Source organism: Cervus elaphus, chromosome 23 (genome assembly GCF_910594005.1).
Source record: "Cervus elaphus chromosome 23, mCerEla1.1, whole genome shotgun sequence".
In the NCBI taxonomy this organism is placed as follows: Eukaryota; Metazoa; Chordata; class Mammalia; order Artiodactyla; family Cervidae; genus Cervus; species Cervus elaphus.
In genome coordinates this window covers 16,404,055-16,416,616 of record NC_057837.1, presented here as the reverse complement: position 1 = coordinate 16,416,616, position 12,562 = coordinate 16,404,055, and the positions used below count along the sequence as shown (strand labels likewise).

Here is a 12,562-nt window from a genome sequence, read left to right as displayed (position 1 = left end):
GACAGAAAAGCTAAGCTTTTAGGCTGATTGACTTAGTGGCTGGTGGTGCTGTTAATTTACAGTAGGGAAGGGAGGGATGGTAGCACCATGTTTAGGGAAGCCCTTTTGGATGTGTGGAGTTGGACGTGTCTGCTGAACTTCTAGGTGTGGTTCTACCTTGCTGCTCTTGTTCTAGTGTCTTGGTGTCAGTGAGTCCATGGCAAGCCTGTTTTTCTAGAGCATTTAAGTTCATATTTGTCACATGTGTTTTCTGAATAAATTCTGGAGTTGCTAAGCTGTAGCATCTTTGCTGATAAAGTATATTTTATCCGCTTATTACAGATTCATGAGTGCATTCAAATCTGGTGTAGTTGATCTGACAGCATTACAGTTAACACTTAAGCCCTATGGAATACCAATGTATAATTTTATACTGGTGTATAATTTTGAAATCTTACAGCCTGGGAGCTTTACCCAAAGTTTTTCCTTTTTTTGCTGTAGGGGAAAGAAAAGCAACTTTAATAGTTCTTAAAATTGTGCGTGTGTGTTTTATGCTTGCATGTAAGAACGTGAAGCATTTAAAATAATCTCTCTGTATATATGATGAGCGTTAGAACACAAAAATGTGCCTTTTAAAAAAAAGGATAGCTGTTTCTTAAAGTGAGTTATTGACAATTTAATAGTCATAAAAAGGAAAGATAGCAGGAGACCTGCTAGATCTCAGCAGGGTTTTTCCTGGCAAAGTATATGTTATTAGGCTCTTGGGTTGGCTTGAATTATTTGGTGCTTTCCTGTTGGTGGAGAAAGGGATTGAGCTTTGAGGAAGTCAGGGGAGGAAGTGCAGAACAGTGAAGTGACTGAATGGCTCCTTAGATCAGTCTTAATTTTTCACAGCTTGGCCTTCTCTGAAGTCACATTTAGCAGAAACATTAATTAGATTTCAGTGCCCTGCTGAGGTTTAAAATTAAACATATTTCTGGAACCATCTGTAGCATTTTATCACTAATAATATAATGAAGAATATGCTTAATCTTTTGAAAAATGAGAATCATAACAGTATCTTTTGCTCACAAGTGATCATCTTTGGTTATGAAAAACCCATCAAAATTTTTAGCAGAGTAAAGAAGTAATTAGAGAGTTTTAAGGATATAATCCTCCCCCCAAAATTGCATAAAAGTATTCTGATTGGTGAGAATCTTTTCCTAAATTCAGGATTTTCTTTGGGATTTTATGCTTCTTTTGCATCTAAAAATATTGATGGTGGGCCTGTGCCATCTGCCTATTTGGGGCTGAATTCGTCCAAGAGCTGAGATTTCCCCCGAGGAGAGCCAGGACTGGGTGGAGGCAAGGGCCTAGGACACAGCGGCCCAGCGCACAGGTCCTGGGGCCAGACAGCCTGGCTTTGATCTGACCAGCGGGGAACGTGGAGAAGTCGGTTGGCTCCTTTGGGCCTCATGGGGTGTAGTGAGCATACATTTTTGAGCATAAAATGTCCTTCAGAACTGTTCTTTCCTGTGTGGTCTTGTTTCCTTCGCTCTTTAGATGCACTTAATGCACTTACAGAAGCCTTCAGGGGAGAACATGCTGCCATCCAGGAGAATTAACAGAACAGCAGCAGCTCGCTTGCTCCTAGGAATTCTGTTGTTTTGTTCTCATGAAAGCTGATCACTAGGTGTGGACCCTGCGGCCCTTTCCCAGGCAGTGAGAGACCACAGGCACCTTGGCCTTAGTGGGGGGAGGTGTCGTTGGGGGAAGGAGGTCAGGCGCGCAGCAGCGGGGGGCCGCCTGGACTGAGAAGAGACTTGCTTCAGCCTACCCGCATGCGCTTTCTGAGTGTAGGCTGGGCCCGCAAAGGGAAGAACAGAGGGCTGTACACCCAGGTCTTTTTTTCTGAATGTACCGACCAGGTAAGTCACTCTACCACCAAGAGAGTTAATAAGAGCTTGGAGGGCAGGCTGGCGGACTTAGAGAAAAATCCCTTCTTCTGGAAACCAGAGGGAGGGAGAAGCCTTTTCTCTACCATCTCCCCCGCTCCCTTAGCCCCCTCCACCCCTTCCACCCTGTTCCCAGCTTTGCCCAGAATCTTAATTTAGTGACAGTCGAGACCGCCGACCGTGTGTTCAGCCTCAGCTCTGGAAGCGTCCTTTTTTAGCCCCTGTGGTGCTGCATTGTCTGAGAAGTGTATCTGTCCGCGCTTCTCAGAATTTTGCACTTGATGAAAACCCTGACGGTCTTCCAGCTCTTCGCTCAGGCGTGCCTCCTCTGCCGTCCGGGGTGGGTATCATTGCTCCCGCCACAGGACTTGAGTCGCCCTCTCTGCCTCTAGGCCCAGCACTGCATGTTCCTTGTCAGGTGCCCTTGAGGAGATGGTGAGCTTTCCCAAGGGCAGCAACAGTTGCTTTGTACAGTTTTCACTAGCATAATGCTAGTTATGTAATGATCTCCCAATAATATCCAGTTCTTCTTTACAAAAACCACCTTTGTCACTGAAAGAATTAAAATGCCACAATTCAGTAAAATGTTAAAGAAGAGAATGGAATTTTGAAGTTGTGTTTTTTGTTGCTTCATAAAGATATTTCAAAATATTTTAAAATTTCCTTTTGGCTTAACTTTGTAAAATCCCAAGTACCTAGTCGCTCAGTCATGTCCGATTCTTTGCGACCCTATGGACTATAGCCTGCCAGGCTCCTCTGTCCACGGGGATTCTCCAGGCAAGAATACTGGAGTGGGTTGCCATGCTCTTCTCCAGGGAAAATACCCAGAGACAGATTAATTTGAAGTGTTAGAAAATATGAGTGACTCCTCTCTCTTTACCTGTCTCTCCTGTGTGTTTTAACTTAAGCAAGAGAGTACTGTTGATACAGGAGTAATCATGTGTCCAACTGGTTTTTTTAAAAAGTTATTTGCTGTCCAATGTTGCATAACTTTTTTTTGTAGTTCTTTTTTCAGCAGCATTTTCCTTGACATTTTTTGGTAATTTGTAAGTAAAAGAAGTCTGAAACAAACAATAACAGTGAATTTCAATTTTATTTTTAGCAAAAGCACCTGGAAATTGAAAGAACTACTAAATGGTTGAAAATGCTAAAAGGATGGGAAAAATACAAGAACACTGAAAAGGTAATTAAAAATTACTTACTTATGAAACTGTGCAAATTCAATGTGGATTTTCCCAGTAAAATTTCCTCTCTCATTATAAGAATATTACATGCATATTCTTTAAAAAAAATTTTAATTTTAATTTAATTGAGTGAGTGAAGTGAAAGTCACTCAGTTGTGTCTGACTCTTTGCAACCCCATGGACTGTAAAGTCCATGGAATTCTCCAGGCCAGAATACTGGAGTGGGTAGCCTTTCCCTTCCCCAGGGGATCTTCTCAATCCAGGGATCAAAGCCAGGTCTCCCACATTGCAGGTGGATTCTTTACCAGCTGAGCCACAGGGAAGCCCCAGAATACCGGAGTGGGTATCCTATCCATTCTCCAGCGGATCTTCCTGACCCAGGAATCGAACCGTGGTCTCCTGCCTTGTAAGCGGATTTTTTACCAGCTGAGTTATTGGGGAAGCTCCTAAGTGGAATGCCTTAAATTAGGAGTATCTGTGCTGTCACAGAATACCCAGTTTAGACTGGTTGCTGGAATTGAGAGGACGCGGTGGACAGCCCAGAGGTCAGCAGGCTTTCAGGGGTGACGGAATTCTGCTGCTTGGTTACATTGATGCTTGTGGTTTTGTTTCTTTCCATCTCCATTCTCTGCCTGCTGTGGTGTCAGCTTCCCGCTGAACGTGGCTTCCCTTTGGGGTCAGGATTATTGCAGTCACTCCAGGTTTGGTATCCATCTGTCTTCCTGCTCAGAAGGAGAGAAGTTTTGTTTTGAAAAGTGTTCGTGAACAGGAGCACGTCTTTGTCCTAAAGCATCTAGCAGATCTGCCTCCTAAATCTTTTTGCCCTGCATTGAGTTTGGGCTGTTCTAAATCAGTTTTTTTTTAATGCATACATCTATTAATATTCCTACTAATCTCATCAGAAAAGTCTTTAAATATTGTTAAGTTGTGAAGTTCCTAGTAGTTGAAGTTTTCCAAAATTCTAACTTTTGCTTGAAAGGGCAAAAGTTATCAGTGGCAAAAATACTGTCAGGTATTTTCCTTAAGGGCTTCCCAGGTGGTTCAGTGGTAAAGAATCTGCCTGCCAATGCCAGAGACTTGAGTTTGTCCCCTGGGTTGGGAAAATCCCTTGGAGAAGGAAATGGTGACCCACTCCAATATTCTTGCCTGGGAAATCCCTTGGAAAGAGGAGCCTGGTGGGCTACAGTCCATGGGGTCACAAACAAGTTGGACATGACTTAGAGACTATACAACAACAACAAATTTTCCTTAAAGTAACAGGCTTATTACTTCATTTATTTATTTTTTAACTTCATTTATTTTTGAGCAACTGTCTGCTAAACACATGTCTCAACAACCATGGTTAGTCAGTCATTTTTTCAGATTACTGTCCTTGACAAAAGCAGTTGGTTCAGATCGCAGTTCAGTTTCATTAATGCTCTTACTTGAGGCTGGCACTGTGCTCTCTGTGTCCTGCCTCATGACCCAGAATATTAATAAGATGTGTGTTCAGGATTGAGATTGAGTGAAATTAATAGTTTCCACTGCTTCATTAAGGGCATTGCTAAGTGCACTGACCTCTGTTTTAAGCTGTGATCAAAGAACACAGTGACTGCCCGCACAGTGCTTCTCTTGCCTTAGTTTGTGCCGAGGTGTCAGGAGCTTTGGCTTTTATGAGGAGCCATGAACCTAAGGTTTTTCTGCTCCCAGTGCCAAAGTCAGTGCAGGGAAAGAGGCCAGTAATGTTTTAGTGTCATTAAGAAAATAGTTTGCATGGCCCATGCCTTGAGAACTGCTGACTTTAGCTAAACCTCTGTTTCCTCATCTTTGAAATGGAGATAATAATACCCATTTCAAAGAGATGAAGATTTCATGATTTTATGCATGTAAGCCATTAGGCATTGTACCTCACATGTAGTAAGCATTCACTAGCAGTTTTTTGAAGGGAGGTTAGACAATTAAAAAAAAATTTTTTTTTAGGATAAAAAAAGAGATCTTCCATAATCCTACAACAAAACACTGAGTTAACTGTTCTGATTTTTGTCTGTTTCCTCACATTTTTTTCTGTGCAATATATATACATTTTCCTATTTACATAGATATAAATTGTTGTGTGTCAGCCTTTGCCAACAAGATTTCCAGGGAGCATCAATTCCTTGGGTTCTAACAGGTATTTTTACATAGAAGCAGTATTGCCTGCTGATTAAACAATAGACCATCCCAGGTTCAAACCCCAGCTCTGCCACGTTATTAGCCATGTGACTTGGGGGAAGGTATTTAACCTTTTTTCTGCCTTAGTTTGCTTGTCTGTAAAATGAGGGAAACCACAATACCTTCTTCACCAAGTTGTTTTGAGGATTAAATAAGATAATTCATGTAAAGCACAAAGAATAATGCCTGATACTTAATATGCAGTCAGTAAGTGTTACTTATTATTACATGAGAGAGAGGCTCTTCGGTTAAGTCACGTTGGGAAAATTAAAACTGAACAGAGGTAAGCAGGTTTCTTTACTACAGGATTCCTCAGCATCTTTAATATGTGGTAGAAATTTTCAAGAGGGACATTAAATTGTGTAACATTTATTCAACCTTGAAAATCTCTTTGTCACGGGGTATCTCCCAGGAATGACATCACTTTTCTTTTGGAGCATCCTAAATATCCCCATTTAAATTCCGTTAGACTGTTACTATTTTATTTTCATCAGGAGTAAGTTCATTTCTGGGTTGCTAATTTTATTAAAATGTTTCAAGAAGTATCCGTTCAGAGTAGAATATTGGTCATGATCTCTGTGCTTTGGTTTAACAAACACTCTGCTTCTCAGACTGACCTAAAGCTGACAACTCCTTCACCTGATGTCATTGTGGAAAGATCTTTCAAGTGCTAATTACAGAATCAATCTTGATGCATTGTACCTATGCTTTAATCTCAGCTTCAGCCCAATAAAATACTTGTAGAATTACAGGACTTTATGTCCTTCTCTAATATACATATGTCTGTGAAAGTATGTAAGCCTTTGTTAAAATGAGCGTTCTGCTAGGCTGTTATCCTGACAGCACCTCTGCTAATGTACTTCTCAGTGAGAGATTTTAATGGAGCTTTCTTTGATGTATCATTTTAAAGCACTTTCCCACAACTATAATGAATGCTAGAATTATTTGGTGATATATATGGTCCAATCTGGTATGAGGCAGAATGCACCTTCTAAAAGAATTGCTGCTCTCAGTTTATACCCAGTTTTAAATTACATTGAAGTTAAAAAATACTGTATATTTTTTTTTCTCTTCCAAAGGAAAGTATATGTTTTCTCTCAACAGAATCCTTACTTATGTGGTAGTAGTATAAAGAAATATCTATCAATATCTTGAAATAAAAATATATAGGTCTGATAGAGAATATTTGTATTTTTAGAGTATAAGCTTTAATGAAAAAAATTGCCATTAAGGTTGCCTGTGTTTGCACAATGACTACTCCCTATGTACAGTCACACTGTATTTTTTAAATATAATCTATTAAATGAAGAGATGAAGTTATCTCTGCTGGCAGAGACCATTCTGATTTAGCTAGTCGTGATATTATTGTGTCTGAGCTCTGTCATAACAGAGTTCCTACAATGGATATATATATATGGTGGTTTTTTTTTGGTCAAATAACTGAATGAACCTTTGTTGGTCAGGTAACTGACAGACCTGTATTAACCAATATTAGATTCTACTGATGGGAAAAGGGAGGCACGATGTATAGAAATAAATTTCTGAAGGCCATTTTTAACAATAAGCAAGAGATGGTATGTCCAGATGCCAGGGCTTGCTTATTGTCTGTTTGCTTAGCAGTCCCTTTTGGTGTGTGTCAGTTAAAGGCCAGAAGGAAATAGAATGTGGTTGTTAAGAAGCAGGGGGCCTCATGGATGGTTTAAAACTCTCAGATCCAGACTCAGGAGACTTGTGCCTATTTGGAGTCAGTAATTTATATATAATTGTTTGAATACAGAATTGAACAAAAACAATAAATAATGTCTAAAGTCTTTGTGAGTGATGCAGTATAAGAAATGCATGTGGTTCTTATGTTACTTATGGAAAAACATCTGTCTAATGGACATGCAAGTATGTCCATCAGAGTTGATCTGTTTATTTGCCATCATTGCTTACAGTTTAACATCTTTACTCTGGAAATTCAGGAGAGAATTTGAAGTTGCTTTTAGTGTATTATATTCCTTTAAAAAGTGTATTATAAATTTGAAATGAATATAGGTGATAAACTTTCTTCGGAAAATAAATCTTAAAGTCACTTAAAAAAAAAACCACACACACTCAATTTGCAAATTTAATGGTGTTAAATGTTTAGCACACGGGAAATGCTAAAGCAGAATGGAATTTACACACAGCCTTTCTGTACATATTCTTCCAGTTACATCTACCACCTGAGTTAATGCTTTGGTGTTTGTAGTCACTGTCTGCCGAAATTTCAAATTTGAGACTGTACTGTGTTTTACCAAAGGAACAAAACTGAAATTATGTATGTGATTATTTAATTGAGTAACCTCACAGTATGCACTGTTTCACAGGAAAAGTCATTCTACAGTGATACTCATTTAAATTCACAGTGTCTTAAAGCTACATCATGATTTAGTAAAGGCTTCATTTTAAAAAATCTAAATAGTATAGTTGTAGAAGTTGAAGCTCTGCTTATTAGTTCATAGCTCATCAGCATTTTGGTTACTAGTTCTAATATCTTATTTTCTTAGCCATGCTATTGAAATAATATTATTTTGTTCATAATGGTAACTATGTACTTATTTTTACCTTGTTCCTGAAGTTTCTGCCATAATTTGTTTCATCACTTCCTTTTAAGTTTTAAAGTTTCCTTATGTATAACTTTATAATGAGCATAATAAGTATATGTTATTTTGAATATGTGATTAGCTTTAAGGAAAAAGGCAAATCACAAGAAGTTGGAGAGGTATGCTGAGTCTTAAGATCTTAGAGTGATAGCAGCATCAAGTACCCAAAGAGTTAATGATACTGATGATTTATACATAATTTCATTCAGAAGTGGCGGTCCTTCTTGATGGAAATTTATCACTATTTTTGTCTGGTCAGATAGGATCAGTGTCATTAGGAAAAGAACAAGTTTCCCTGAAGGAACTCTCCAGAGTTGAGAAGAGAGGGAAGAGGGAGTGTGTGTGTGTGTTGGAACCAGGGAGGTAGGGAAATGAATGAAGACTGGGAGTCACAATGAGTTGTGAGATAGAAGGTTCTGGAGAGCCTCCATAAAGATACTTTGACACAAGAGAACCATTTTGTTATTCTGGACCTTTTAGATGTATGAGGGGAAAGAAGGGAAGTGTGTAACTAGTTAGGCACATCAGCGGGGAATGTCGGATGTTCACGACTTTGGAAAGGGCACCAACTGTGCTCTCGTGTGTCTGAAGGCACACCTTTGCAGTGAATGAAAATGCTGATGTATGGACATACTTGACATCTTCCTTGTTTATTCTGTCCTGTCTGTGTGCATGTCTCCTGTTCAGATCTAAAGAGGAGAGGTGAGAGGGTCCAGGAGTGTTAAATTGTATCAGTTACCAGGAATCCTTTGAAAAGAGGAACAAAAGTGATTTAAGGGACTAGTCTGAGCTTTGTGTTTGTAACTTTCAATTTATGTTTCTTTCCATAAGTTTCATAGGAGAATTTACAAAGGAATCCCACTCCAACTCAGAGGTGAAGTCTGGGCACTGCTCCTGGAGATCCCAAAAATGAAGGAAGAGACCAGAGACCTGTACAGTGTGAGTACCAAGAGCCAGCCTGGCGTTTTGAAACCATCAGTCATGGTTGGGGCATATTTGTAAGGAAAATTAACACCTGGTTGCAGCTGTTCATTTGCAATGCAGTATTAATAATAGATATACAGTGTCACTTTTAGAGGTTTTAGGAAAATAATAGCAGAATTCAGTTTATCCAGCAGCTGCGTGTGTATGACTGACTGTTTTCTTCTTTCCCCCAAGATTGTTACAGCATTTCTAGGTTTTATTATTCGTTAATAAAAGTGACCAGCAAGACTTGTAAATTGGCCTGTGCATTAAATTTACCTCCTTGTCATCTCAGCTATAGCCTTTCTAAACCTACATTTTATATTAACCTTTGGAAGGAATAAGAAATGTATATCTAAAAATAAATGTTCCTCTGAAAGTATATATAAATAGAATAAGTTAGAATAACTGAAATGAAGAAAACTTATAATTTAAACCCAGTATTAATTATAAAAGGAACTTTGGAATGCTCTTTTAATACCTTCCTGCTTATGTATAAGTAAAATCTCATTAAAAATAAGGTACCCACGGTGCATGGGTTTATTTCTGGGCTTTCTATGTGGTTCCATTGGTCTAGGTTTCTGTTTTTGTGCCAGTACCATGCTGTCTTGATGACTGTAGCTTTCTAGTATAATCTGAAGTCAGGAGGGTTGATTCCTCCAGCTGCATTCTTCTTTCTCAAGACTGCTTTGGCTATTCGGTGTCTTTTGTGTTTCCATATGAATTGTTAATTTTTTTGTTCTAGTTCTGTGAAAAATGCCATTGGTAATTTGATAGGGATCACATTAAATCTATAGATTGCATTTGCTAGTATAGTCATTTTCACAATATTGATTCTTCCTACCCAGGAACATGAAATATCTCTCCATCTGTTGATGTTGTTTTTGATTTCTTTCATTAGTGTCTTATAATTTTCTGTGTACAGTCCTTTTGTCTCCTTAGGTAAGTTTATCCCTGGATATTTAATCCTTTTTGTTGCAATGGTGAATGGGATTGATTCCTTAATTTCTGATTTTTCATTGTTAGTATATAGAAGTGCAAGTGATTTCTGTATATTGATTTTGACTCCTGCAACTTTGCTAAATTCATTGACTAGCTCTAGTAGTTTTCTGATACTATCTTTAGGGTTTTCTATGTACGGTATCATGTCATCTGCAAACAGTGAAAGCTTTACTTCTTTTCTGATCTGGAATCCTTTTATTTCTTTTTCTTCTCTGATTGCTGTAGCTAGGACTTCCAGAACTATGTCAAATGATAGTGGCAAAAGGGGATATATATATACTTATGGCTGATTCATGTTGAGGTTTGACAGAAAAAGCAAAATTCTGTAAAGCAATTATCCGTCAATAAAATATAAATAAATTAAAAAAATTTTTTTCATCAAGATGTAAGGTTATGAATATTGGTTAATTTAAGCAGTTACTTTTTTTTGGACAAGACTTTTTAAATTAATTGTTTGGACCCTCCACAGATTATGAATTTATGTCCTGGGATTTTAGAGTTTCAAATTATTTTAAATGATTGATTAGATATTGATTTGGCCAGAAAGTTTGTTTGGGTTTTTCTGTTAGATATTATGGAAATTCAATGAGAATAAAACTACTTTTCCTTAATCTACTAAGATTTTTCTCAAACAGTGATAATGGTGGTGGCTCCTGAGCCGGTGCTCTTATCTACTGTTTCTCCCGTTCTTTTATCTGTATCTCATCGTTATCTGTCTCTCTGGGGTCTTGTGATCTGTGTCACAGATGGCAGGGGTCTGGCCACGGTGCTCAACAACCTCACCTGAAGCCTTAGCAAGGCTGAAGAATGTTGTCGGCCAGATCCACAATGAGGTGACTAGTTTTTCATCCAGGTGCATTCCACTGTACTTCTGCCCTCAGGTTTATAGGCTCATTGGATCCTATTTCTTTTAAGTAAGTGTTTATTCTTTATTATTGTGACATTCATGGACTCAGTCTCAGAGATTACCCGAGAAGTTGCTTACCTCCTTTTGTTAAGATAAATATGCTTAATTTCCTGTAGTCTGCCCTTAGCTTGTCACCATTCTAGGACATAAATAGTCTTTGTGTTCCCTTATTTTTTTACCTGCTTAACTGGGCTTTGCTTCTGTCATGAGGTCTTTTTTGTGTTAAGTGTTCTTGTCCTCTAGAATAATTCATATTATAGATGTGTTCGGGTGTTTTTCTCCTTTTCAACTAAATTGTATTTTAAAGCATATTTTATCATGTCTCATCAAGCATTTCCTTTCTGGGGAAGTGGGGGGGGGGTGAGAAACAGAGGGCCTGTGGGCTGGAGAGGACACAGACATGTGGAGGAAGATGCAGGGGAGTGGATGCCCTGAACTTGGGGCAGACCAGCCTTTCCCTCCACTTGACTCCCAGAACATCAGCAGTTGGGCACTTGTCCTCCTGATGGGGGATCGGAAGAGTGTTTCTTTAGGAATCTGACCAGCCCAAGAAAATAACCCCAAACTCCTGACTGTGGGGGAGGCCCAGTGAAAGCAGCTGGATCACCCTGCAGTAAAGACAGTTGTGAAGCCCGTCTGCACACAGAACTTTCCATCAGCTTTCCTGTGTCTTTCAAAATACAAGCAGACAGTGAGGAGAGGAGCTAGGAGCTAGCATGGAAAATAGGAACAAGTGGAAAAAGCAACTTATGAGAAACAGCCCATAGAGCAAGAAAAAAACAGAAGAGCTATTGCTGATGTCTTCAGAGGGATAAAAAGAGATATTGCATCCATAAAACAAGTATAGGATGCTATAAAAGGAACATTTGAGAACAACAGAGCCTATGAATATAAAAGATGATAATAGAAATGAAGAATTCTAGAGGAGGGTTTGAAAATGACAAGTGAAGAAGTTTCCTAGAAAATAGATTGTGAAGTCAAAACTCAACTCAATGAGTTTTTAAGATTGAAAAGATCCATCAAATGCCCAAACCTGTGGCTAAAAATAGATCCAAACCAAAAACAGAAATTACAAGTTTCAGAACTTAGAGATAGAAGCCCCTTTCTTATAAAGAAGGAAGTAGAATGGCAGCACTGCAAGCCAGAAGACAGTGAAGGTGATGCCTTTTGAGCAAAAATATTTTCTAACTTAGAATTCTAAAATAGCCAAATAGCTAAGAAAGAAGGTAGACTTAACAGACATTCAGAGGATCAAGAAATTGATCTTCCACACATCTTTTCACAAAAGCTACTGGAGGCCAAGCTCCTCAGAACAAGGAAGTAAACCAAGAAAGATGTGAGATGCAGGAGCCAGGAAACCTAAGCAGAGCAAGGCCTCGCAGGTGTTTGTGAAGGGGAGCCCCGAGCAGCCCCCGCAGCTGGTCAAAGCCCTAGGAGCCGGCTCTGCGGGGAGTGGAGGACAGGAGGCGCCTGCGCTCCTGGAACAGCCCGGAGAGGTGACGGCAGCCTAAGGTGAGCCTGGGTTGAACTAGCAACACTCTGTAGAAAACTAAGCCAACTGAGAAACGCGCAACCGGGCAGTGATAGGCTCCAAGGAGAACTAGAACATTATGTCGGAAAGAAGAAAGGAATCACCGTGAACTGCCTGGCTTGCCTGGGAAGAGTCTTAGCAACGCAAACTCCAAACGTTCTCCATCCAAATGAAAATCTAGCTGCCCTGGGAGGGTGGGAGGGGGAGGAGGTAAGGCAGGGTGGTGGCGTGTGGACAGAGGGGAA

The 12,562-nt window shown here is 39.4% G+C and overlaps 1 protein-coding gene across 3 annotated transcripts in view; it reads left to right on the top strand.

The window, feature by feature from the left end:
• Positions 1–12,562, top strand: part of USP6NL (USP6 N-terminal like) — a 138,357-nt gene that overhangs the window by 103,855 nt on the left and 21,940 nt on the right. For all 3 annotated transcript variants that reach the window (XM_043882917.1, XM_043882918.1, XM_043882916.1), the window contains 2 exons: positions 3,016–3,096; positions 8,746–8,853. In XM_043882917.1, coding sequence (XP_043738852.1) covers positions 3,016–3,096; positions 8,746–8,853 — 189 coding nt within the window. The remainder of the gene's footprint in view (positions 1–3,015; positions 3,097–8,745; positions 8,854–12,562) is intronic.